Source organism: Neoarius graeffei, chromosome 24 (genome assembly GCF_027579695.1).
Source record: "Neoarius graeffei isolate fNeoGra1 chromosome 24, fNeoGra1.pri, whole genome shotgun sequence".
Taxonomy (NCBI): domain Eukaryota; kingdom Metazoa; phylum Chordata; class Actinopteri; order Siluriformes; family Ariidae; genus Neoarius; species Neoarius graeffei.
In genome coordinates this window covers 19,280,084-19,305,667 of record NC_083592.1, presented here as the reverse complement: position 1 = coordinate 19,305,667, position 25,584 = coordinate 19,280,084, and the positions used below count along the sequence as shown (strand labels likewise).

Sequence of the window (25,584 nt, the reverse complement as noted above, 5' to 3'; positions counted from 1 at the left end):
TGCAGAAGTAAAGTAAGTTTATTTATAAAACAAAACAAACAAACAAAAACCCTGTGGCAGTGAATCCATAGCCCCTCTAGAGATAGGGCAGTAATACACCTTGGACTAGATTCCAATGCACTGCATCACATACTCATTTACACCTAAGAACAATTTAGTTAAACCAATCAACCTACCACCATATTGTCTGGAAGTGGGAGAAAACCAGAACACCAACAGAAAACCCATGCATACACTAAGAACATGTAAAATGTCATACAGACAAGAACTAAATACCAGGATCGATCCCCAGAGCTGTAAGGGACCACTACTACTACCTGCTGCACCACTGTAATACCCAAACTGGCTACAGGTTATTAAAATTGAGTGTACCTTCCTTCTGCTTTCTGTTCTTGGAGAAGGTATTACTATTATGCCAAACAATAATGATTCAACTCTTGGCCAATGTAGAACGGTTACTGAAGATGAATTATCTAACTAATGAATTAACACTTAGGCACACAAGGCATGAGACTTAGAAAGTGGGAAGAAACTGGAGGTCCCAGAGAAAACCCACATGGACAGGGAAAACTTTCAAAACTCTACAGACTGTAATCTAAGCTGCTGTAATCAAACTGCTGTACTAAAATCTCATCTCATCTCATTATCTCTAGCCGCTTTATCCTTCTACAGGGTCGCAGGCAAGCTGGAGCCTATCCCAGCTGACTATGGGCGAAAGGCGGGGTACACCCTGGACAAGTCGCCAGGTCATCACAGGGTTGACACATAGACACAGACAACCATTCACACTCACATTCACACCTACGGTCAATTTAGAGTCACCAGTGAACCTAACCTGCATGTCTTTGGACTGTGGGGGAAACCGGAGGAAACCCACGCGGACACGGGGAGAACATGCAAACTCCACACAGAAAGGCCCTCGCCAGCCCCGGGGCTCGAACCCAGGACCTTCTTGCTGTGAGGCGACAGCGCTAACCACTACACCACCGTGCCGCCCCTGTACTAAAATATTATATATAAATAAAAGCTTAATTATTGTCATTTCATTTTTTTTCCATAAGTGAAGACTTTAGCTCATCTTCATAGAGGCTTTTATTCTTTCCATCACTAAATTACAAATATTTTAACTGCATTTTATGACTCGAATAAAACCATCACTGTTTTTGGCAAGCTTGAAGCCATAAAATCCAAACATTAAAAAAACAGTGCCACTTCAGCTGAGCCCACAGATTTTCAATATCGCTTAGGTTAAGGCTCTGAGATGGCCATATTAGAATTTGTGCCTGTGATTATTGAACCATTTTACAACCCCGATTCCAAAAAAGTTGGGACAAAGTACAAATTGTAAATAAAAACGGAATGCAATAATTTACAAATCTCAAAAACTGATATTGTATTCACAATAGAACATAGACAACATATCAAATGTCAAAAGTGAGACATTTTGAAATTTCATGCCAAATATTGGCTCATTTGAAATTTCATGACAGCAACACATCTCAAAAAAGTTGGAACAGGGGCAATAAGAGGCTGGAAAAGTTAAAGGTACAAAAAAGGAACAGCTGGAAGACCAAATTGCAACTCATTAGGTCAATTAGCAATAGGTCATTAACATGACTGGGTATAAAAAGAGCATCTTGGAGTGGCAGCGGCTCGCAGAAGTAAAGATGGGAAGAGGATCACCAATCCCCCTAATTCTGCGCCGACAAATAGTGCAGCAATATCAGAAAGGAGTTCAACAGTGTAAAATTGCAAAGAGTTTGAACATATCATCATCTACAGTGCATAATATCATCAAAAGATTCAAGGAATCTGGAAGAATCTCTGTGTGTAAGGGTCAAGGCCGGAAAACCATACTGGGTGCCCGTGATCTTCGGGCCCTTAGACGGCACTGCATCACATACAGGCATGCTTCTGTATTGGAAATCACAAAATGGGCTCAGGAATAGTTCCAGAGAACATTATCTGTGAGCACAATTCACTGTGCCATCCGCCGTTGCCAGCTAAAACTCTATAGTTCAAAGAAGAAGCCATATCTAAACATGATCCAGAAGTGCAGATGTCTTCTCTGGGCCAAGGCTCATTTAAAATGGACTGTGGCAAAGTGGAAAACTGTTCTGTGGTCAGACGAATCAAAATTTGAAGTTCTTTATGGAAATCAGGGACGCCGTGTCATTCGGACTAAAGAGGACCCAAGTTGTTATCAGCGCTCAGTTCAGAAGCCTGCATCTCTGATGGTATGAGGTTGCATTAGTGCGTGTGGCATGGGCAGCTTACACATCTGGAAAGACACCATCGATGCTGAAAGGTATATCCAGGTTCTAGAGCAACATATGCTCCCATCCAGACGACGTCTCTCTCAGGGAAGACCTTGCATTTTCCAACATGACAATGCCAAACCACATACTGCATCAATTACAGCATCATGGCTGCGTAGAAGAAGGGTCCGGGTACTGAACTGGCCAGCCTGCAGTCCAGATCTTTCACCCATAGAAAACATTTGGCGCATCATAAAATGGAAGATACGACAAAAAAGACCTAAGACAGTTGAGCAACTAGAATCCTACATTAGACAAGAATGGGTTAACATTCCTATCCCTGAACTTGAGCAACTTGTCTCCTCAGTCCCCAGACGTTTACAGACTTTTGTAAAGTGAAAAGGGGATGTCTCACAGTGGTAAACATGGCCTTGTCCCAACTTTTTTGAGATGTGTTGTCATGCAATTTAAAATCACCTATTTTTTCTCTTTAAATGATACATTTTCTCAGTTTAAACATTTGATATGTCATCTATGTTCTATTCTGAATAAAATATGGAATTTTGAAACTTCCACATCATTGCATTCCGTTTTTATTTACAATTTGTACTTTGTCCCAACTTTTTGGGAATCGGGGTTGTATGTGGATTAGGACATATAGCACCAGTCAAAAGCTTGGGTACACCTTGTAAATCCATGGTTTTTCTTTATTTTTATTAATTAAAAGATGCTTCATTTCTGAGAGCAATGATGGACTCTTTACTTAGTTGAGCAGTTCCTGAAATAAAATGGATTACTACAGTTGTGGAATAGGGCTATTTACTGTATTTTATACTGTATTTGAATCTTAAATGCATTAAGAAGGCAAAAAATTCCACTAATTAACTTTTAGCAAGGCACAGCTGTTAACTGAAAAGCATTTCAGGTGACTACCTCATGAAGCTGGTTAAGATAATGCCAACAGTGTGCAAAGCATCATCAAGGTTATGTTGAAGAATCTAAAATATGAAACATACATTTTTAACACTTTTGTTTACCACATAATTCCATGTGTGTTCCACAGGTTGTTTCATGGTTTTGATGTCTTCATTATTCTTCTACAATGTAGAGAAAAGTGTCAAAATACAGAAAAACCTATGAGTAGGTGTCCAAACTTTTGACTGATACTGTATACACACCACATATATTTTATTAGGAACACCTGTGTGATCTCAATTACTTTGACCATAGTATGGGTGTTGGTGTCTCACGGGCTAGTTTGAGTATTTCGTAAAACTTGATCTCTTTGGATTTTGTTCAAGGGGAAAAAAATCTCAACACACCAAAGTAGCCCATCCACAATCAAAGTGTTGTGCATTCAGAGATGTTTTTCTCTTCATCACAATCAAAGTGTGGTTATTTGAGTTAAAGACTAAAGAGTCTAGGCCAGGGGTACTCAAATAGAAATGATGAGAGGCCACATTTTTTTTCCATTTACTCAAAGGGCCATTTATTGAGAATGTGTATGATACATGCCATAATAATGTAACGCATTTATTTTAACATTTCCTTGTCATTGAACACAACAGTATTAGGGCCTACCTAAAATAAAAATATATTTTTCATTTGGGCATAAATAACTGAATAAAATAAATAAAACAAATAAATAACTGAATAAAACATAATCCAAAACAAATACCCTTCAAGCTGCCCATTTTCTGTGCTTTGGTTAACAAACTCAAGAACTAACTCACACTCTCAATATTGCTATGCTGCATTCATGTGCTATGGGAAGATGATATTTTCCAGTTGGGAAGTGGTATTTACCAGTGTGTTGTGTTCACATGCTTTTGTTGTTGTTGACAAATTAAAGATGGTGGACCAGATTCAGAATCAGGCCTGTTATTTGGCTAAAACAATTATAGATTGCCTTGTTCATCAGCTGCAGCAGGAATATGAGTTATCAAAAGTCAAAAAATGCTGAATATTTCCTGATCATGACAAGTAGAGATTTTCTTAACACATTGAATGCCACGCAGTTTTTGGAAATTTGGCTGTAGCCACAATGAGAGTCTCCAGTATCTAGATCATTGTTGGCGTTCTTTGGACAACCACAGAATATTTTGTATTAGGCTATAATATACATATTATAATAATATAATATACATAACATGACTCGTTTAAAGGTGAGAGTCAGCTTTCCGTAGGTGAAAACCACTTCTTTCTTGGTTCATAACCGCTCGCCGCCATGTTGAAAAGGTTAAAGTTCATCTCATCTCGGCAACTCGTGTATCAAAATTTTCTACGAGTTGCCCAGTGGAAAATACCACAAGAGGGGGCGTTCATGTGTGCTTTCCATGTCGGCGTTTGGTATTTACCATAATTCCCATAGCACATGAACGCACCATTTGGCCAATGTTTGGAACCTTGGTTTGAATGGTGTGATAGCCAGGGAGACACACTGATGTGTATGTTCATTAGTGAGCCGGTTGCAATACCGCATTTTTATTTTATTTTTACATTTTTATTGCCGCGACACTTTCTTGGCAGATTAAACACAAAGGTCGAGTGCTGGACGGTGGAAGAAAGAACGCAAACCTTTCTGTCCATTCTGGTTGGAATTGGCGGTTCTCGCTGTCCAGTTTTCTTTTTGGTGCAAACTTCGAGCATGCCATTGTGGCTACGGCCGGTAAACTGACTGTCTGGAGTTTTGCGAGGGCTTAGATTAGCCTTGCTATTTGTTTATCGTTGCCATGGAGGCAATCCTCACATCTCGTCGCAGTGCGAGGGGCGCTCTTTCAAAATAAGAGCGGACAGCGCGATTGAAAAAAAAAAACGAATTAAAAAAAAAACCACACACAGAACAGCTCGCGGGCCAGAAATAGACCCCCCGGGGGCCTAAAATGGCCCGGGGGCCGCTATTTGAGTATGGGGGGTCTAGGCATTCTCCTCTGACCTCTCTTATCAACTTGGTATTTCCACACCCACATTTACTGGATTTTTTTTTTTTTGTTCTTTGCACCATTTTCTGAAAACACTAGAGACTCTAATAATGAGTAAGAATCCCAGGAGAGCAGCAGTTTCCAAAATACTCAAACCAGTCCATCTGGCACCAACACTCATGGCATGGTCAAATCAATGAGATCACTTTTATCTATTCTGATGTTTGATGTAAATATTAACTGACATTCTTGACCTGTATCTGAATTATTTTATGTATTGTGCTGCTGCCACATGATTGGCTGACAGGATACCTGCATGAATGAGCATGCAGTCCTAATAAAATGGCTGGTGAGTTTTGAATCACTGTGCTCCTGGAAGATACAACCACAACCCACTTTCAGATTCATGGGAGAGGCATCCAGCTTTTCATTTAAAATCTTCTATCACATGATCCCTGAAGCCCTTCATCAGCATAGATACGTCAACCTGATACATTTGAGCTCTAACTTCACTATTTTTCAATAGTCTGCATAATTTGATTTTTTGTAATCCGTGTTTACCTGGCTTTGCACTATTTTTATATAGCACCACAGTTGTGCAGTTTCTCTTTAACTACTCGTTATTCAGGTACTACTGCACAGAGGTATATTTCCCAGTTCAGTTCAGCTGTATATAAATCTGTACAGCTCCTTTCTGTACATTATTAATATCTTTATCTTAATTGTTTATTCCTCTATTTTAATTCTATTATGTGCATGCTGCTTTAACAAACTTTTTATTGTGTTACCTAAATCAGATATTTGCTGATAGCCAGCCATTTCACTTTCAACTTTTTTCTTCCAAATCACTATACAGGTTTACCTGGCAGAGGTGGAGCCAGTAACTGGTTAGACAAAAGCCCCAGGTGTTCAAGTGTAATGTCACGCACAGCAGGGATGTGGAAGAGGCGTGTGAAAGTGTGAGGACTTTTCGGTGCAAAGATATTCAGCAATGCCATACGACAGTACAGACGTGCCAAAGCACTCTCACAACGCAGCAGTTCCCTGGAACGAACACAGAGAGAGTGAGAAGAATGTCAGTGTGAGTGGGTGGTATATAAAAAGAACAGTTGCACAGAATTACAGCTAGGTAAATAAAGTAATAAATGAAAGATTTAATGATTAAGCTTATAATAGTGGGAACACATAAGCATAAGTGTTTGCAAAAGTAAGTGTTTGTCTTCAACCTGTGAATTTGAATGTTGCTGCTATCCAGAGACACAAGGCCATTGGCTGCAGTTCTGCGGGAACCTGCTGGTGGGCGCTCCAGCATCTCAATGGGGTACCAATACCTGACCAACACACCCTCACTGCGTAGATATGTCTCCACCTGGACCAAATCATTTACCTAGACAGACAAATTCACAGTAGTATACTCTTAGCCCAGAAATTTCTGAAACCAAACAACCACTTTATGATATAATTTTAACATGAAAAGCTCCCATGTGGAGAAGGGATCACAGAACCACGTAACTGCAATTAAATGGTCAATTAATTTTGTAAGGTTTCAACATATCTGTTATTCAGCAAATAAAGGTTATACACTCACAAAAAAATGGCATTAAATATATCCTTCCTTGTTGCTGTACCTCAACAATGGTACAGCCACTGTTCAGCCATAGATTATCATAATGTTTGCCAGGTATTTTACTAAGAAGGCTTACTGTTAACAGACTACATTGTGTGGTGAAATAAATTTTTTATTGTAAAAATCATTAACAATAAATTAAATTATTTATTGAACCCTACATTTTTGTTTTTGTCATGGATTTATGAAAGCAATAAGCCATTTTTAATAAGCAATAAGCTTTAATTCATGTCTACATAACCATGTGACAAAATCACTAATGCATGCTCACTCATGGTTGATTGTTTTAAAGTCTAATTAAATATACAAAAGGGATCCTAAAGGTTGATTTGTTTAAATAACAATTTTTCAAGAGCAAAATATCAAGTACAGGTTTCCTTACGAAAGATGCAAAAGATCCAACCTTCAGAGTACCACCCCAGTGACAAGGAGAAGTAAAGTTTAGCCAATGTGTGTGTTTGTGAGTAGAAAGGATTATATAAGAAGCATAATTACATAACGCTTTCGTTTTGTGGAATAATGGTATATTTCATGCAGGGGGTTGTAATTATATGGTGTGGCATGTACAGAATTTGTACACAATTTTGTAGTTCTAGCCCACCAATATGCCCAAGCAATCAATGAACATACGTAATAGCCCAAGAGCATTAGCTCAAAATTGAGTCCAACCCGGAACAAATTAGTAACAAGCTGAATTTTTCAGAATATGTTCAGAATACCCTTAGGAATAACATACTAAAAGTCCCCCGGAATCCACCTTGTGCTCTCTGAGAAATTCAAGATGGCGTCCAAAATGGCCGCCGATTGGAGATTTTTCAATATCTCAGGGATAAAACATAATATAAATGCAATTAAAATGTTAAATTATATGTTCTCTCATACAAGCAATGCAAATTCACCATTGTCACACTGTTAAAATTAACCAAGATTACAAGGTCATTAATGTGGAAATTACATGGAATTTGATGGTTGACATGATTGACAGATTAGCTTAGTAGGCTACCTACATACATGAACATAATGTAAGACAACAATTAGACATCAATTTCCTTAATATTTAGTGCACCTTTAAGCTTTGATAAAATATTAAAGGGAAATTAAATTTGAGAACCCTATCTTCTAAAACTACAATGGCAAGCTGTTTCAGTACACTTCTTCAACATTCCGGCGACTTTCATGACAAAAAGGTCTGCCTCAATAAAAGCTCTTGCTTATAAACAATGAGTAGACTTAAACACTTCTCAGTGCCTCAGTTGTAATGCTTGGACCTTTGTTGTTGAAGTAGGGAATTTATTCAAGCTTGTTTAAGGGTGGAAAAAAATTAATCTTTGAGTTTCTAGCGCCAGTCCTACTAGCAATGCCAGTGTGTTCGGACAAAAAAATGACTAAACTCAGCATGACCTTTTATAAATGACTGAACTCAACATGACCTTTTAACATGCCATTTTTCATTTTACACCACCAATTTACTTTAATTAATATTAATGAAAATAAGTGCTCCAACCCCTAGTAATTGTGTTTGTTGTTTTGTGAACAGAATAGGATGATACGGAGTGAACGAGTAACCAATGGATCCACACACTATAATCGGTAGTGTACATTAAATAGCACATGTATAGATTTACAATTATAAGTCTGTAATTATTAGTCCTAAACATTAAGAACTGAAGCCATTTCAAAAACATATGATATATCTTCATGATACCATAACGATTATTTTGTCATAACAGTCATTGTTATTTCTTCTTGGATGTGAATTTATGGGCCAGAGCGTTTCAAGATTGATACTTGATTCAAGGATCGGACTGGATGAAACCTACACACATTCATAGTACTGTGCACATTCATAAATGTGAACTGGTGAAGTACTGTGTTTGATAGGAACCATGGATAAGAATGTTCTAGGTCTATGAATATTAAATGTAGTTCGACATTTCAGAGACAACTATGGAGTCATGCATTATTTGTAAGGAGTTGTGTAACGATTTATTGATTGTTGAAGTTGAAAGTTATAGAACAATGACCAGTTGTCTTCTTGTAAATAGGTTCATTATTTGAGGAACACTCAGTCACCATGATTTATTGTGTTGGATTAGCTTCTTGTTATAATGAACAATATATGTAAATAAATTGTTATAATGGATTGAAGGTAATGTTTTGGAGTTCATGATGTTTTTGGTTTTAGTGAAACTCCCAGTGCCAAAAATATGACAATCTAACCAGACATGGCAAGCGAACACATTATACACAAATATACTGTTATAATAATGTGTACATTGTTATTATATAATGTTAATGCACAATGTAATTAATACACACATGTTGGAATTTACTCTCCTACCCTACAAAACATATATTCTGACCTTTTAATTGCATTAATATTTTGTTTTGGGCCTGAGATATGGGCAGATCTCCATTTGGCGGCCATTTTGGATGCCATCTTGAATTTCTCAGACAGCACAAGGGGGATTTCCGGGGACTTTTAGTATGTTATTCCTAAAGGTATTCTGAACATATTCTGAAATTTTCAGCTTGTTACTAATTTGTTCCGGGTATAACCCTATTACTCCTGGGCTATAAATGATGCTGAGGTGTGACATTAATGGCAAGAGGGTGGATATGTGAAGGGGTAATATAAGCATAAAAGGTGAACTATTGATAGTACAAGATTAAAGAGATAATCCAAATTTCCTGAAAGACATCATGTTAATCCAGGTAAAACAAATCACATCAACCTAATAAAGCCACACTCACAAGCCGGCGTAAGTGTTTTGGACACGCACGGGTCGCAGGGTTTGGTAGCTCGCAGCTGTGCCGCAGGGTTGTGGTGAACCCGAGGGAAAGTTTGGGGGAGAAGTACCGGCAAAGTACTTGTCAAGTACAGGTTGCATGCCTGACTTCCTCGAGGTGTGGGAAAAATTACGCCGTTAGCTCATGGAAAGCGTATGTCTGAAGCACGTGATCAGTGCGTGTTCAATGAGTGTGGAGTGCGTGTGACTTGCATTTTACCAGTTTCCTGTGCTAGGAGTACTTGCGAAGCATGTGTGACGCACGTGATTAGCACTAGAGGTCTGCGCAGGACAGAATTTTCAGTCCCGCTCCCGCCCGTTCCCGCATTGTGCAGTCCCGCTCCCGTCCACTCCCGCAAAGAATTATGATTTTCAGTCCCGCTCCCGCCCGCGCCTGCCATATTTTGTCCCGCTCCCGCCCGCAAATCCCGCATGATGCAGACGTTCGCGTTATTTCTCATGAAAGTTCTTGTCATTGGCTTGGGGAATTAAACATGCTGAGCTTAGCTGAGCTCTCCACTGACCGATCCTTCATTTATTGTAAGTTTATTGTTTAGACTCTGACATTCTGCTGACACATTTCAAGTTGAGCACTGCATGCGCTCATGATTGACAGCTATCGCTTTGATTGACAGCTCTCGCTTTGATTGACAGCTCTCGCTTTGCGCACTCGCACTCCCACTTCCAAGTCTGTGGCATTATGATTCCAACCGCGATTTCATTCTCCTGTCATATGAAGTGCTGCGCAACCACAACCAGCTCCTCAGATTATACATTGTCTATTTCTAGCTTTAAATTGAACAATCTGTGCGATACACAGTCCTTTTTAATACTAGTTAATACTTTTTAATACTTAGGACTAATACTCTTGACTTTTTAATGGTAAATGTACCTCTTTTTAAAGCAGCACTTACTTGTGAAGCACTGTGAGCTTCACTAGAGGAGCTCTGCTCTTCTGCCATGATCGGAGATCTCAAACACGGAAGAGCGGAAAGGAATCGGAAACGTACGCGAGATTAGACCACATCCGCAAATTTAGGCATCTTAAAATGTTTTTATTAATGCCAAATAAAATATCCAGCACAAATTATATACGATAGACATAAATTAATAATTTATAAATTTTATTTTAAACACGTTTTTAGTTAGCGGGACTGCAGCTTATCACCTCTCCCGCCTGCGCCCGCATTGTGCACTCCCGCCCATGCCCGCAACGAGCTTTCAAAATTTGTCCCGCGCCACACTGCTTTGCATCGGGTCCCGCGGGACTCCTGCGGGAGTGCAGGGCTCTAATTAGCACATGACAATCACTAATAACTTGCATGTGACGCAAGCCAGGAGTGGGTATAAAATCAGCATGTCTGCAGCATTCTGCATCTATCTTTCGACTGAAGAACAATGGATATTTTGTGGGGAAAATTTGAAAATTTTCAGTATAAAGTTTAGAAAACAGGACCCAAGAAGAAACGAGCAAAAGTGAAGTAACCCAGCCTGAAACAGCAGAGGGGGAGGAGGAAGAATTTGATGATGATGGCAGCAACACTGGCAAGACCTACATGGTCAGGGAGGAGTATGCCTTCAAGCCAGCAGAAGGCACAGCACCCCGCCAGAGGTATTTTCACAGATAAATACTAATTAAACCTCTTGCACTATAATACACATGCTTTAAACATTCATTTCAGTATCTATATGCTTATGTAATTATTATTATATATGCTGATTTTCATCTATGTTTCAGCTAACGACACCCAGAAGTGAGGACATTGCAATCCCATCATCGCTGTCAGGCCATTGTGCCATGCTCAGTGATGAGGACAAGGACATCCCGACACCCCCTCCCACCACTCAGCAGGAGTAGGAGCAGGACAGTAGCTCGGAGTCACAGTCAAATGGGGCTTTTCCACTACCAACGCGGCTGAGTTGGGCTGAGCCGTGCGGTGCTGAGTCGAGCTGAGTGGGGCTGTTGGGGTAGCATTTCGACTACAACCGCGCTGAACCGTGCTGGCTGGAAGTGGGTGGACACATTGGGTGGAGTTAGCGAAAGTGGGTGGACGTCATGTGATGTCATTAGGCGGCGCAAACAGTGACATCAGTGACCTTTCTATGCTTTTAAGCGGTAGTCTCACGACCCGAATAGTAAACAATAAACATGGAGGACATGGAGTCGTTAGTGTTGCTGGTCTTGGTGCTGTGGCTTGTTGTCACCGACAATGCCAACAGATACTGGCAAGAGCATATAGATGAGGCGAGGCGCATAAGGCTTCAGAAAGAGAGGGAACTTCTTCAATTCCTTCTCAATGAATTGTCGTAATTCTTCTTCTTCCGGGTTTACGGTGTTTACAGATCCCAGCGTGCTCGCGGGGCGTGTGTGGGCATGTGAGGACACTCCTCCTCACCAATCAGTGCACAGGGGAGTGTCTCCTCATGCCCCTAGCCCCACTTGGCTCGGTTGGGCTCACTTCAGCCCCACTCCAAAACCGTGCGAGTTTTGGGTACTGAGTAAGGCTGAAGTGAGCTCAGTTGTGCTGCCCTGAGGTAGTCGAAACACGAGCCATGTTGGGCTGAAGTGAGCTGAAAAAGGGTAGTGGAAAAGGCCCAAAAGTGTATTTCAGTGCTCAAACTGTTGGGTTATTTAGTTGGGATTTTTTACAGTGTAATAAAATGCGTTATTCCCTTATACTCATGTTTTATTATTTGACGTTTGCATGGTTAATTAACATGTACTCAAATAAAAACAGCAAAAGAGGTGGTCTTCTTCCCTTCTACAATGCTACACGCTACATGATTGGTTCTTTTGTTCCTCCCCCAATACTATACAGTGGGGCAAAAAAGTATTTAGTCAGTCACCAATTGTACAAGTTCTACCACTTAAGAAGATGAGAGAGGCCTGTAATTTTCATCATAGGTATACCTCAACTATGAGAGACAAAATGAGAAAAAAAAATCCAGAAAATCACATTGTCTGATTTTTAAAGAATTTATTTGCAAATTATGGTGGAAAATAAGCATTTGGTCAATGACAAAAGTTCATCTCAATACTTTGTTATATACCCTTTGTTGGCAATGACAGAGGTCAAACATTTTCTGTAAGTCTTCACAAGGTTTTCACACACTGTTGCTGGTATTTTGACCCATTCCTCCATGCAGATCTCCTCTAGAGCAGTGATGTTTTGGCACTGTCGCTGGGCAACACGGACTTTCAACTCCCTCCAAAGATTTTCTATGGGGTTGAGATCTGGAGACTGGCTAGGCCACTCCAGGAACTTGAAATGCTTCTTACGAAGCCACTCCTTCGTTGCCCAGGCGGTGTGTTTGGGATCATTGTCATGCTGAAAGACCCAGCCACGTTTCATCTTCAATGCCCTTGCTGATGGAAGGAGGTTTTCACTCAAAATCTCACGATACATGGCCCCGTTCATTCTTTCCTTTACACGGATCAGTCGTCCTGGTCCCTTTGCAGAAAAACAGCCCCAAAGCATGATGTTTCCACCCCCATGCTTCACAGTAGGTATGGTGCTCTTTGGATGCAACTCAGCATTCTTTCTCCTCCAAACACGACAAGTTGAGTGTGGCAGTGGGGGCGTGGTCAAGCGCCAGTCTGTGACAGGAGGGCGGAGTCAGGGAAGGTAAGTGGCAGAATCACTTCACCTGAGAGCAATTAACCTGTGTTTGTGTGTCTTCCCAGCAACCACGCCCTATATAAGGAGAGAGAGAGCAGAGGAAGTGAGCTCTCTCCCGCACCAGACGACTTGGGTGTGTGTGTGTCTGGGTGACTGAGAGTGTGTTTGACTGAAAAGTGAAACAATAAATAGTTTTTGGAACTCAGTTCTGTCCTGCCGTACTTCTGTGCTCCACCCACCTGCTCTGACCGCTACAGTGGTGCCGAAACCCGGGAACTGGAGCACAGCAGCCTCACAGCCCCATGGAGTCCTCCCCGTTTGCTGAACTAGTCCACGCCCTTGCCACGGCCCAGCAAAGCCAGCACCAGGCGCTACTCACCCTCCGAAAGGAGCAAGAAGAGCGGTTCGAGGCCCTGGTGTTGGCCCAAAAAGAAGATCGACAGGCGTTCCGGCACCTCCTCGCGTCGGCGGGGTCCACCAGTGCTCCTACTGCGGGCCCGTCTCCCCTCACTGTCACCAAGATGGGCCCGCAGGATGACCCCGAGGCGTTCATCACACTCTTTGAGCAAGTCGCCGAAGCCTCGGGGTGGCCGATGGAGCAGCGCGCGGCGCGCCTCCTCCCCCTGCTCACGGGAGAAGCACAGCTGGCCGCGCTACAGCTCCCCGCCGACCGCCGGCTGGCCTACGCGGACCTCCGCCGGGCCGTCCTCCAGCGCGTGGGGCGCACTCCAGAACAGCAGTGCCAGCGCTTCCGCGCGCTGCGCTTGGAGGAAGTCGGCCAGCCGTTCGCGTTTGGCCAGCAGCTCCGGGACGCCTGCTGGCGGTGGCTGAGGGCCAACAACCGCGACGCCGAAGGAATCCTCGACCAGGTGGCACTGGAACAGTTCGTCGCTCGCTTGCCAGCAGGAACTGCGGAGTGGGGTCCGGTGCCACCGCCCGGCGTCGCTGGATCAGGCAGTCGAGCTGGCGGAGGACCATTTGGCGGCTGTCCCAGCGGCAGGACGGCAGAGGACATCTTCTCTTCTCTCCTCTTCTCTCTCTCTCCCCCTCCTCCTCTGTCCCGTCCTCGCCCCATTCCCCCACCGCGGGGGCCGGCCCCACCCCAGCCGGCCCGCCGCACCCGCGGTGCCCTCCCGTTTCTCCCTTCTGGGTCTGTCTCTCCCCCACCTCAGGTGAGTGAACCCCAGATCACCGGTGCAGAGGGAAAGCCCGGGCCGGTTTGCTGGCGCTGCGGGGAGCCGGGCCACCTTCAACAGTAGGGCGCGACAATGGAAGTGGGCGGTCCTCGCCCTCCGTTACTACCTGCTGGGGCGCCCTTTCACCCTCTGTTCAGACCACGTGCCCCTCCAGTGGCTCCACCGCATGAAGGATGCCAACGCGCGGATCACCCATTGGTATCTGGCACTCCAACCCTTCAACTTCAAGGTGGTCCACAGGCCGGGGGCGCAGATGGTCGTGGCGGACTTCCTCTCCCGTCAAGGGGGGGGGGGGAGTCGGCTGCAGGCCGGACGGGCGCCCGGCCTGAGTCGGGCGGTGGGGGTATGTGGCAGTGGGGGCGTGGTCAAGCGCCGGTCTGTGACAGGAGGGCGGAGTCAGGGAAGGTAAGTGGCAGAATCACTTCACCTGAGAGCAATTAACCTGTGTTTGTGTGTCTTCCCAGCAACCACGCCCTATATAAGGAGAGAGAGAGCAGAGGAAGTGAGCTCTCTCCCGCACCAGACGACTTGGGTGTGCGTGTGTCTGGGTGACTGAGAGTGTGTTTGACTGAAAAGTGAAACAATAAATAGTTTTTGGAACTCAGTTCTGTCCTGCCGTACTTCTGTGCTCCACCCACCTGCTCTGACCGCTACATTGAGTTTTTACCAAAAAGTTCTATTTTGGTTTCATCTGACCATATGACATTCTCCCAATCCTCTTCTGGATCATCCAAATGCTCTCTAGCAAACTTCAGACGGGCCTGGACATGCACTGGCTTAAGCAGGGGGACACGTCTGGCACTGCAGGATTTGAGTCGCTGGCGACGTAGTGTGTTACTGATGGTAGCCTTTGTTACTTTGGTCCCAGCTCTCTGCAGGTCATTCACTAGGTCCCCCCGTGTGGTTCTGGGATTTTTGCTCACCGTTCTTGTGATCATTTTGACCCCACGGGGTGAGATCTTGCGTGGAGCCCCAGATCGAGGGAGATTATCAGTGGTCTTGTATGTCTTCCATTTGCTAATAATTGCTCCCACAGTTGATTTCTTCACACCAAGCTGCTTACCTACTGCAGATTCAGTCTTCCCAGCCTGGTGCAGGACTACAATTGTGTTTCTGGTGTCCTTTGACAGCTCTTTAGTCTTGGCCATAGTGGAGTTTGGAGTGTGACTGTTTGAGGTTGTGGACAGGTGTCTTTTATACTGATAACGAGTTCAAACAGGTGCCATTAATACAGGTAACGAGTGGAGGATAGAGGAGCCTCTTAAAGAAGTTGTTACAGGTCTGTGAGAGCCAGAAATCTTGCTTTTTTGTAGGTGACCAAATACTTATACTGATCGTTATCAGTATGTTGATATAAATGGTGATATTTCTAGACGTACCGAGGTAAAGTTTGGTGTTCCACAAGGTTCTGTCTTGGGTCCACTGCTTTTTTCTCTATACATGTTACCTCTGGGCGATATTATTCGTAAACATTGTATTAGTTTCCACTGTTATGCTGATGATACACAGTTGTATGTCTCTGCAAAACCTGATGAGAGACACCAGCTTAATAGAATTGAGGAATGTGTTAAGGACATTAGACACTGGATGCTTATTAATTTCCTTCTGCTTAACTCTGACAAGACTGAAGTACTTGTGCTAGGACCACATACAGCTAGAAGTAAGTTTTCTGATTACACAGTGACTCTGGATGGCCTTTCTGTTTCTTCACGTGCAGCAGTAAAAGACCTCAGAGTGATTATTGACCCCAGTCTTTCATTCGAAACTCACATTGATAACATCACCCGGATAGCTTTCTTTCATCTTAGAAATATTGCAAAGATAAGAAATTTAATGTCATTGCATGATGCAGAAAAACTAGTCCATGCTTTCGTTACCTCCAGGTTGGATTATTGTAATGCCTTACTGTCTGGATGTTCCAATAAGTGCATAAACAAGCTCCAGTTAGTTCAAAATGCAGCAGCAAGAGTCCTTACTAGAACTAGAAAATATGACCACATCACGCCTGTCTTATCCACACTGCATTGGCTCCCAATCAAATTTCGTATTGATTATAAAATACTACTATTGACCTTTAAAGCACTAAATGGTCTCGTACCACAGTACCTGAGTGAACTTCTGCTCCTCTATGACCCGCCATGCCTACTTAGATCAAAAGGTGCAGGCTATCTGCTGGTACCTCGTATAGTGAAGGCTACATCAGGGGGCAGAGCCTTTTCTTACAAAGCCCCACTGTTATGGAACAGCCTTCCAAGTAATGTTCGGGAATCAGACACAGTCTCAGCATTTAAGTCTAGGCTGAAAACATATCTGTTTAGTCAAGCCTTTTGTTAATGGTGTTTATGACGTAAAGGAGTAGATCTGGAGGGTCCTCAGACAGAGTGTTTTGGTAAACTGGGATGTATGGATGCTGTCAGTCCCCACTCGCTTGCTCACTCGAGTTTGTTGACGGTGTAGTGGCTGGCTGCTTTATGTCCCGGGGCTCCCTCATGCCTGTGTTACCTTCTGGCTCTCTCCTTTTAGTTATGCTGTCATAGTTAGTTGCCGGAGTCCCTGCTTGTACTCGGTGCAATATGTATACTGTTCCTACTTATTCAGGTGACATTGGGCATACCTAACCACCTGTGTTTTCTTTCCCTCCCCCCCACCCCAAATCTGTCCCTCTGAGTTACATGGAGTCAACAGGTGGAGACCTCGACTGGCTATCGTAGCCTGCAGGGAATTGGCCGTCAGACTTTCTGTCGCATGTCCCAGACCCGGTGAAATGTAACTGAATTGTCTTGGCCAGCCCTAAGGGTCCCATCTGCATCTCATCATTGCTGAGGAGTGTGCTCCCATCACCCAATCAAGCATCCAGCCAGAGCAGGTCATGATATATTTTACCATATTAACATGCCATTGTGTGTTATGCCTGATGTAAAGACTCTCGTCTCTGCGAGCCTACCACACAGATTTAATACTTGTCATTTTTAGGGCATACCTAACAACGTGTTTTCTTTCTCTCTCTCTTCCGCCCCCCCCATCTGTCCCTCTGAGTTACATGTTGATCCTGGGATTGAGATGCTGGCCTCTTCTGCCCCTCGGACCTGCTTGATCCATCCTGGTGCCCTGTGTCTGGTCGGAGTTTTATCGCCCCACTCCTGTGAAGGACGGCCCCATGAGGACAGTTGAGGGTTATACCTGTTAAAACTGCTAATATTATAGTCAGGCTGTCTGTTGTTGCCCAAATGAGGATGGGTTCCCTTTTGAGTCTGGTTCCTCTCGAGGTTTCTTCATGTCGTCTGAGGGAGTTTGTCCTTGCCACCATCGCCACAGGCTTGCTCATTGGGGATAGATTAGGGATAAAATTAGCTCATGTTTTAAGTCGTTCAAATTCTGTAAAGCTGCTTTGCGACAATGTTTATTGTTAAAAGCGCTGTACAAATAAACTTGATTTGATTTGACTTATTTTACCAAGGAATTTACCAATTAATTCATTAAAAATCCTACAATGTGATTTCCTGGATTCTTTCCCCCCATTCTGTCTCTCATAGTTGAAGTGTACCTATGATGAAAATTACAGGCCTCTCTCATCTTTTTAAGTGGGAGAACTTGCACAATTGGTGGCTGACTAAATACTTTTTTGCCCCACTGTATATACCCAGAGTCTTGCCCCTCGTGTCACGTGCGCTGCGTGCACACCACACATAGAGGTAGAAAGTGAGATGTACTTCTGTCTTGGGGGCCGCACAAATAGCAAGTGTGGAATACTTGTGTAGTATTTCTGAGGCACGTGACTCGTACAATGACCGTGCGTCACTTGTGCATCTTACTGTCATCGCAAAAAGCCCCTACTACCCGTGCTGCTGACTTCGTTCAGGCGTACAAAAGGAGTACGGGTCCCGTAGAATTTGCATGTGCAGGACCAAAAAAGTGTCCATGGCCAGTCTGCAATCTTCTACGGTGCTGAACACACGCAAGTGTCGCGCAAGTCTCAAGCATGGTTTTGCCAAATTTTTTACCATAGACCGCCCGTAATAGCACGTACGGCGGGTTGTGAGTGAGCCTTAAACAATGGCACTTTTCATGATCAGTGTTAAAACGGCAGTGTTTAAAATTCATATTCATTCAAATTTTTTATGAAAAAAAAATTAAATTTAAATTTTATTCAGCATTGAGCAGATTTGCCAATATTTTTCTTATGAAGTGGGATGCTTCTTGGACTGGTAATGAGCAACTTACATGATCAACATCAAGCACTGCTCCATGAAGGCCAAAGGTTTTGAGCATGCCTCGAATGGCAAACTTTGGTAAGGCTGTTCCTCCAGTGCTGCTGCCAGTGTTGTTGCAGTCAGGACAGCGTATAACCACTGTTAGACCTGGAGGGAGTAACAAAAACAAGGAATAAATGCCTTAAGAGCACAACTGGATTTAGTAATTCATTTCTTTCAAAATTACCATATACACTAGAACAAAAACAAAGAGCCAAACCAATTTTGCCAAATCCATTTTTTTATAGCAAAAATGCACAATAAAACTGAGCTAGGGGCGGCACGGTGGTGTAGTGGTTAGCGCTGTCGCCTCACAGCAAGAAGATCCGGGTTCGAGCCCCGTGGCCGGCGAGGGCCTTTCTGTGTGGAGTTTGCATGTTCTCCCCGTGTCCGCGTGGGTTTCCTCCGGGTGCTCCGGTTTCCCCCACAGTCCAAACACATGCAGGTTAGGTTAACTGGTGACTCTAAATTGACCGTAGGTGTGAATGTGAGTGTGAATGGTTGTCTGTGTCTATGTGTCAGCCCTGTGATGACCTGGCGACTTGTCCAGGGTGTACCCCGCCTTTCGCCCGTAGTCAGCTGGGATAGGCTCCAGCTTGCCTGCGACCCTGTAGAAGGATAAAGCGGCTAGAGATAATGAGATGAGATGAAAACTGAGCTAAAACTGAGATGGTTACTGGAATGACCATAATGCACAATAAAACTGAGCTAGGGGCGGCACGGTGGTGTAGTGGTTAGCGCTGTCGCCTCACAGCAAGAAGGTCCGGGTTCGAGCCCCGTGGCCGGCGAGGGCCTTTCTGTGTGGAGTTCTGGGTTCAGTGGGTCTATTTGATTTCAGTAGGGCATAGCTCTACAGTAAATGGAGCAAGTATATTTATATTTTAGTCACTAGGTAGCAAGAAATAAGATAAAAATGAACTTGTTTGTTCACCAGGTTGAGTCATGAATTCATGGCTGTTTTTACCTATTTAATTACTCAAATACCTATTATTACCCAAATCACACCCTAAGCCCTGGATTCCCACCCAGTCTGCACGTTGATATTATTGATGTGTGACTTATCTTGTGAGATCAAGGAGGAAAAAGCAAGCATTTGAGACACCTCTTGAGGCTTCATTATTTTCTAGTTATGTTCAACACAGTGCTTACACAATGACAATGTTTGGAGATATTGCCTGGCAGTTAAAAAACGATGGTCATTCCAGTCTCTGATATCGGTTTGCTGAAATTTTTGTCCACTCTTCCATGCAAAATTCCTTCAGGTGCAAGATGTTTGAGGGTTTTCTTACATGTACCGCCCTTTTCAAATCTCCCCACAACATTTCAATGGGGTTCAAATCTGGGCTTTGACTAGGCCATTCCATAACCCTCAATTTCTTCTTTTTGAGCCATTCCTTGTGGATTTGTTAGTGCGCTTAAGGTCATTATCTTGTTGAAAGGTCCACTTCCGGTTCAGCTTCAACTTTTGAACAAATGGCCTCACATTATCTTCCAGCACTCTTTGATATGATTCAGAATTCAGAGTTGAATCAAAGAAGGCAAGCTTCCCAGTCCCTGAGGCAGCGAAGCAACCCCAAACCATAACATTTCTTCCACCATGCTTTACAGTTGGTATGAGGTTCTTCTCCTGAAAAGCTGTCTTTGGTCTGCACCACAAATGTGTATTTTTACTATGGCCAAACAACTCTAACTTTGATTTGCCTCTCCAGAGCACGTTATTCCAAAAGGCCAAGTCTTTGCCAACATGTTCATTGGTAAAATGTAGTTTTGCTTTCATGGTCTTTTTGAACAGCAAAGGTTTTTTTCTGGCACACCTCCCAAGCACATCACATTTGTCCAATCTCTTTCTGATTATAGATGTATGCACTTTCACACCAACAGTTGCAAGAGTTACCTGCAGATCCAGTAATGAAATTTTGGGATTTGGGAGACTTATTTTAGCTCTTGGATTGAATTTGCTGGGGCAGCCAGTCCTGGACAAATTGGCAGTTGTTTGAAATCTATGCCACTTGTAAATGATTTTCCTTACAGTGGAATTATTTATTTCTAATAATTTAGATCTTTTTTTTTTTTAAATCCCTTGCCATATTCATAGGCATCCACACCCTTTTTTCTAAGGTTCTAAGAGAGCTCTTACAATCTTGGTATGATGACACCCCACACTTCAGTAGCAAAGAGAACACCAGACCCTAGATGTCAGGTTTAAACAAGACAGGTTCCACCTGCACCTCCACCTGTAGGAGGTTCTAATCAACAGCACTTAATCTGGAACACCTGATTCTAATTTTATGGACTTGAAAGTGTGATAAATAGAAGGGTGTACTTACTTTGTCAAGGGAGTCCTTACTTTTTTGACTGATTTTTTTAATTTAAATTATGAAAATGACAACAAAATGTCAATTTTGTGTCGTTTGTTGAAGTATATTACCTTTATCTGTAGGCATTGCATCAAAGAGAGTGAAATATTTGCTTGTTTAAATATAATGAGAAAAGTCAACAATTTCCATGGGATGTACTTTTTTTTCACATGACTGTAGTCCTTCTTCATCATTCATTCCACTTTGTGCAATGCACCAGTTCCAATGGCAGCAAAACAGACCCAGAGCATGATGCTACCACCACCATGCTTAACAGTTGGTACAGTATTCCTCTGTACCTCAATCTTTGTCTCATTTGACCATAAAACATTTCTCCAGAAGACTTTTTCCTTTGTCCATATGGTCAGCTGTAAACTTTAAGCAAGCTTGAAGGTGACAATTTTGGAACAAGGGCTTCTTTCTTGGACAGCAGCCTCTTAGTCCATTGCAATGTAAAAGTCGCTTGACTATAGACAGTGTTCCAGCAGCTTCCAGTTCATGACATGCCTATGCTTTGGTGGTTCCTGACTATTGAACCAATTTCCTCCCAGCTGAGGGTGACAGTTTGGGTCTTCTTCCAGCAAAAGGGTTCTTGGCAAAGTGGCTAGACCTCCCAGTAAATTGTACTTGCATACAATTGTTTGAACTGATGACCTTGAAATCTGCAGTTGTTTAGAAATGCATTGCAAAAAATGATATATTAGCAAGTGAAAATATCTTGACAATAGTTGTATTTTCTTGTATTCTTCCTATTAGAAGAATACAAGACACCAATTCTGAGATTATTAAACCTAGTTCTAGATTGCAACCAACTTATTCTAAGATGTCTTATCAAGTAAAAATATTTGTCCATGCAGCAAGATAATTCCACTAGTATGAAGTAATGTTCTCCTCAAATTCAGTTTTCAATTTTTTGAAGTGTGGCTACACTGAGCTCCTTGGACTTTCCCATTGTACTGTGTTTTGGTTAATCTAATGAGTGCTGTCAAACAAACCCTTTTTATTTTGGCACAGAGAAGCTACTGGCTGTAGTCCATCATGATCTCTAACAGGAAGTTAAGAGGCCTAAGTTAATAGACATTTTGGAACTTTTAGCACCACTGAATTAATACTCCAAGCAGGTTTATGCATATATTTGACCCAGTATGTATCATTTTGACCCTGTATTCATGTCAGAAGACCCAAAATAAATGAAAACTTGTAAACCAATTTTTTTTTTTGGGGGGGGGGGGGGGGGGGGGGGTCTATTATAGATGTATGTGGTACAATAATTCTGCCACATAAGAACAATAGTTCAAAGACCAATATTGCCATGACATTCTTGTACATGATGATATTCATGTCATGTATGTAAACTTCTGCCTGAAATGTATGTAAAGTATATCTGATTACCATGCTCAAAGTTTGGACCTATTGCTCCTATTACCTATTGTTTTAATGCATTTTGTTCTGTTTACTATAGAGAACATATTTTAATTGAGAAATGCATGTGGGTGTCTGTACCTTTGCGGACTTTGTCAATGGTAAATTTACTGGCCTCGTCCTTAATGTCCTCAATCGTGGGGAGGTAGAGATCACGAGGAATGCCACCATTCTCTTCATAGAGGAATTCCACTGTCTGTCGTGCAATGTCCACCATTCCTTTAATTAAATCACAAATCCAGGTATACAATAAGACAAATTATTGGGGAAACTATCATAAAAAACAGCTTGTTGGCTATGAGATATTAATCCCATCACTATGATCAATAGTGTTGTTTGGGTATATTATTTACTTTGGGTCTATTTATTATTATTTACTACTAACCCACCCAATGTTTTGTTTGCATCCCAGATATTTATGAGGGGCTATTTAGGAAATATTTTTGACGTTTGTGACACACACACGAGAAAACACATATGCATTCACATGTAAAACTTTCAGTCACACACCCATACTACTGAAAACTCACACACGTGAAATACTCAGACACATGAAAAACACATTTGCATGCACGCACACACGCACGTCCACTATCCTTGTGAGGACTGTCCATTGACAATTATAATTGCAGTTAATTAATGCTGTGCCTATACTTAAACCTCTGGACAAATACATTACCCTAAATACTTTAATGACAAAGGTATTGAAAATTATAACATGGATGTAGTTGCTAATAGTTTTAATAATTTTTTTGTTAATGTTGGACCAAGATTAGCTCAAAATATCTCTGATCCGGTAACAAATGATGATTGTATAGATATTATAAAGAGGAATTCTTGTTCTATGATTCTTACACCAGTAGATGAGAAGCAAATTATTGATATAGTTAATAAATGTGGTAATAAAATATCCACAGATTGTAATGATATTGATATGAAACTAGTGAAAACTATTATTGGGGGGATTTCTAAACTATTAACATACATCTGTAACTTGTCATTTCAAACCGGTACTGTGGCAGCGGGGGCGTGGTCAAGCGCCGCTCTGTGACAGGAGGGCGGAGTCGGGGAAGGTAAGTGGCAGAATTGCGACACCTGAGGGTAATTAACCTGTGTTTTGTGTGTGTTTTCCCCAGTAAACCGCGCCCTACTTAAGGAGGGAAAGGGAGAACGGAAGGGAGCTTCTTCCTGAGCAGAGACGACAGTGTGTGTGCGTGCGTGCGTGCGTGTCTGTCTCTGACTGTCGGTTTACATTGCGAGACTGAAAAGTTCGGCAATAAAGCCTTCTGTAAACCTTGATCTCTGTCCTGCCGTCCTCTGTGCTCCACCCACACGCTATTCACGCTACAGTGGTGCTGAAACCCGGGAAGGTGGAGCATCAGTCCTGCAGCCCCATGGAATCCTCCCCGTTCACGGACTTGGTCCACGCCCTCACCACGACTCAGCAGAGCCAGCACCAGGCACTCGTCACGCTCCGGAAGGAGCAGGAGCGCCGCTTCGAAGCCCTGGTGCTGGCTCAGCAGGAAGATCGAGAGGCGTTCCGGCGTCTCCTCGCGTCGGCGGGGTCCAGCAGCGCCCCGGCCGCGGGCCCGTCTCCCCTCACCTTAACTAAGATGGGCCCGCAGGACGACCCCGAGGCTTTCATCACGTTGTTCGAGCAGGTCGCCGAAGCCTCGGGGTGGCCGATGGAGCAGCGCGCGGCGCGCCTCCTCCCCCTCCTGACGGGAGAGGCGCAGCTGGCCGCATTACAGCTCCCCGCCGATCGCCGGCTGGCCTACGCCGACCTTTGCCGGGCTGTCCTCCAGCGCGTGGGGCGCACGCCGGAGCAGCAGCACCAGCGCTTCCGCGCGCTGCGGATGGAGGAAGTCGGCAGCCCGTTCGCGTTCGGCCAGCAGCTCCGGGACGCCTGCTGGAGGTGGCTGAGGGCCGAAGATCGCGACGCCGAGGGAATCATCGACCAGGTGGTGCTGGAACAGTTCATCGCCCGCTTACCAGCCGGAACCGCGGAGTGGGTCCAGTGCCACCGCCCGGCGTCGCTGGATCAGGCCGTAGGACTGGCGGAGGATCATCTGGCGGCTGTTCCGGCGGCAGGACAACCAACGACATCGTCTTCTCTCTCCTCTCTCTCTTTCTCCCCCCCCCCTCCTCCCGTGTCCCGTCCTTGCCCCATTCCCCCACCACGGAGGCGGGGGCCGGCTCCACCCCAGCCGGCCCGCCGCACCCGTGGTGCCCTCCCGTTTCTCCCTTCTGTGTCTGTCTCTCCCCCCCCTCAGGTGAGTGAGCCTCAGAACACAGCTGCAGAGGGAAGGCCCGGGCCGGTTTGCTGGCGCTGCGGGGAACCGGGCCACCTGCAGCAACAGTGTGCAGCGATGGAGGTGGGGGCGGTGGTGCGGATCCCTGACGCGCCAGAGGCTGCCCTCGATCGGGCCGGAGTGTATTGCATACCGGTAAGTGTACAAGGGGCTACATATCAGGCGTTGGTGGATTCAGCCTGCAATCAGACCTCGATCCGCCAAAGCCTGGTGCAAGACGAGGCATTGGGGGGAGCACAAGGGGTGAAGGTGTTGTGTGTGCACGGGGATATTCACAGCTACCCGTTGGTGTCGGTCCACATACATTTCAGAGGGGAAAAATCAATAGTGAAGGCGGCGGTTAATCCTCGCTTTACCCACTCTTTGATCTTGGGGACTGATTGGCCGGGATTTCGGGGTTTGATGGCACGCCTAGTAAAGAGTGGGTCCTGCCGGTTAATAGGGGAGGGTCCCGGTGTCGCTTTGGCTGGAGCTGCAGTCGCAGAGCCGTCTACGTCATCTCCGCGACAGAGTGAGGAGCCCCCGGCCCCTCCTCTTTCTATTGGGGAATCCCTCGCGGATTTCCCACTGGAACAATTGCAAGACGAGACTCTGCGACACGCGTTTGACCAAGTGAGAGTAATCGACGGTCAAACGCTCCAGCCGAACGCCACCCCGTCCCTCCCCTATTTTTCTATTTTGAAGGATAGGTTATACCGAGTGACGCAGGACACTCAGACGAAAGAGCGGGTCACCCAGTTGTTAATTCCAAAGAGCCGCCGGGAATTGGTATTCCAGGCGGCTCACTTTAATCCCATGGCTGAACACCTCGGGCAGGATAAGACACTCGCCC

At 44.0% G+C, this 25,584-nt stretch overlaps 1 protein-coding gene across 11 annotated transcripts in view; it reads right to left on the bottom strand.

The window, feature by feature from the left end:
• Positions 1-25,584, bottom strand: part of LOC132872214 (probable E3 ubiquitin-protein ligase HECTD4) — an 868,395-nt gene that overhangs the window by 143,810 nt on the left and 699,001 nt on the right. For all 11 annotated transcript variants that reach the window (XR_009651396.1, XR_009651397.1, XM_060906858.1 and 8 more), the window contains exons 53-56: positions 22,522-22,659; positions 18,633-18,769; positions 6,406-6,566; positions 6,042-6,223 (exon numbers count right to left, since the gene is read on the bottom strand). Coding sequence is in view for 9 of the 11 variants with exons in the window: in XM_060906858.1 (XP_060762841.1) it covers positions 6,042-6,223; positions 6,406-6,566; positions 18,633-18,769; positions 22,522-22,659 (618 nt within the window). In the remaining 2 variants the exon portion in view is untranslated. The remainder of the gene's footprint in view (positions 1-6,041; positions 6,224-6,405; positions 6,567-18,632; positions 18,770-22,521; positions 22,660-25,584) is intronic.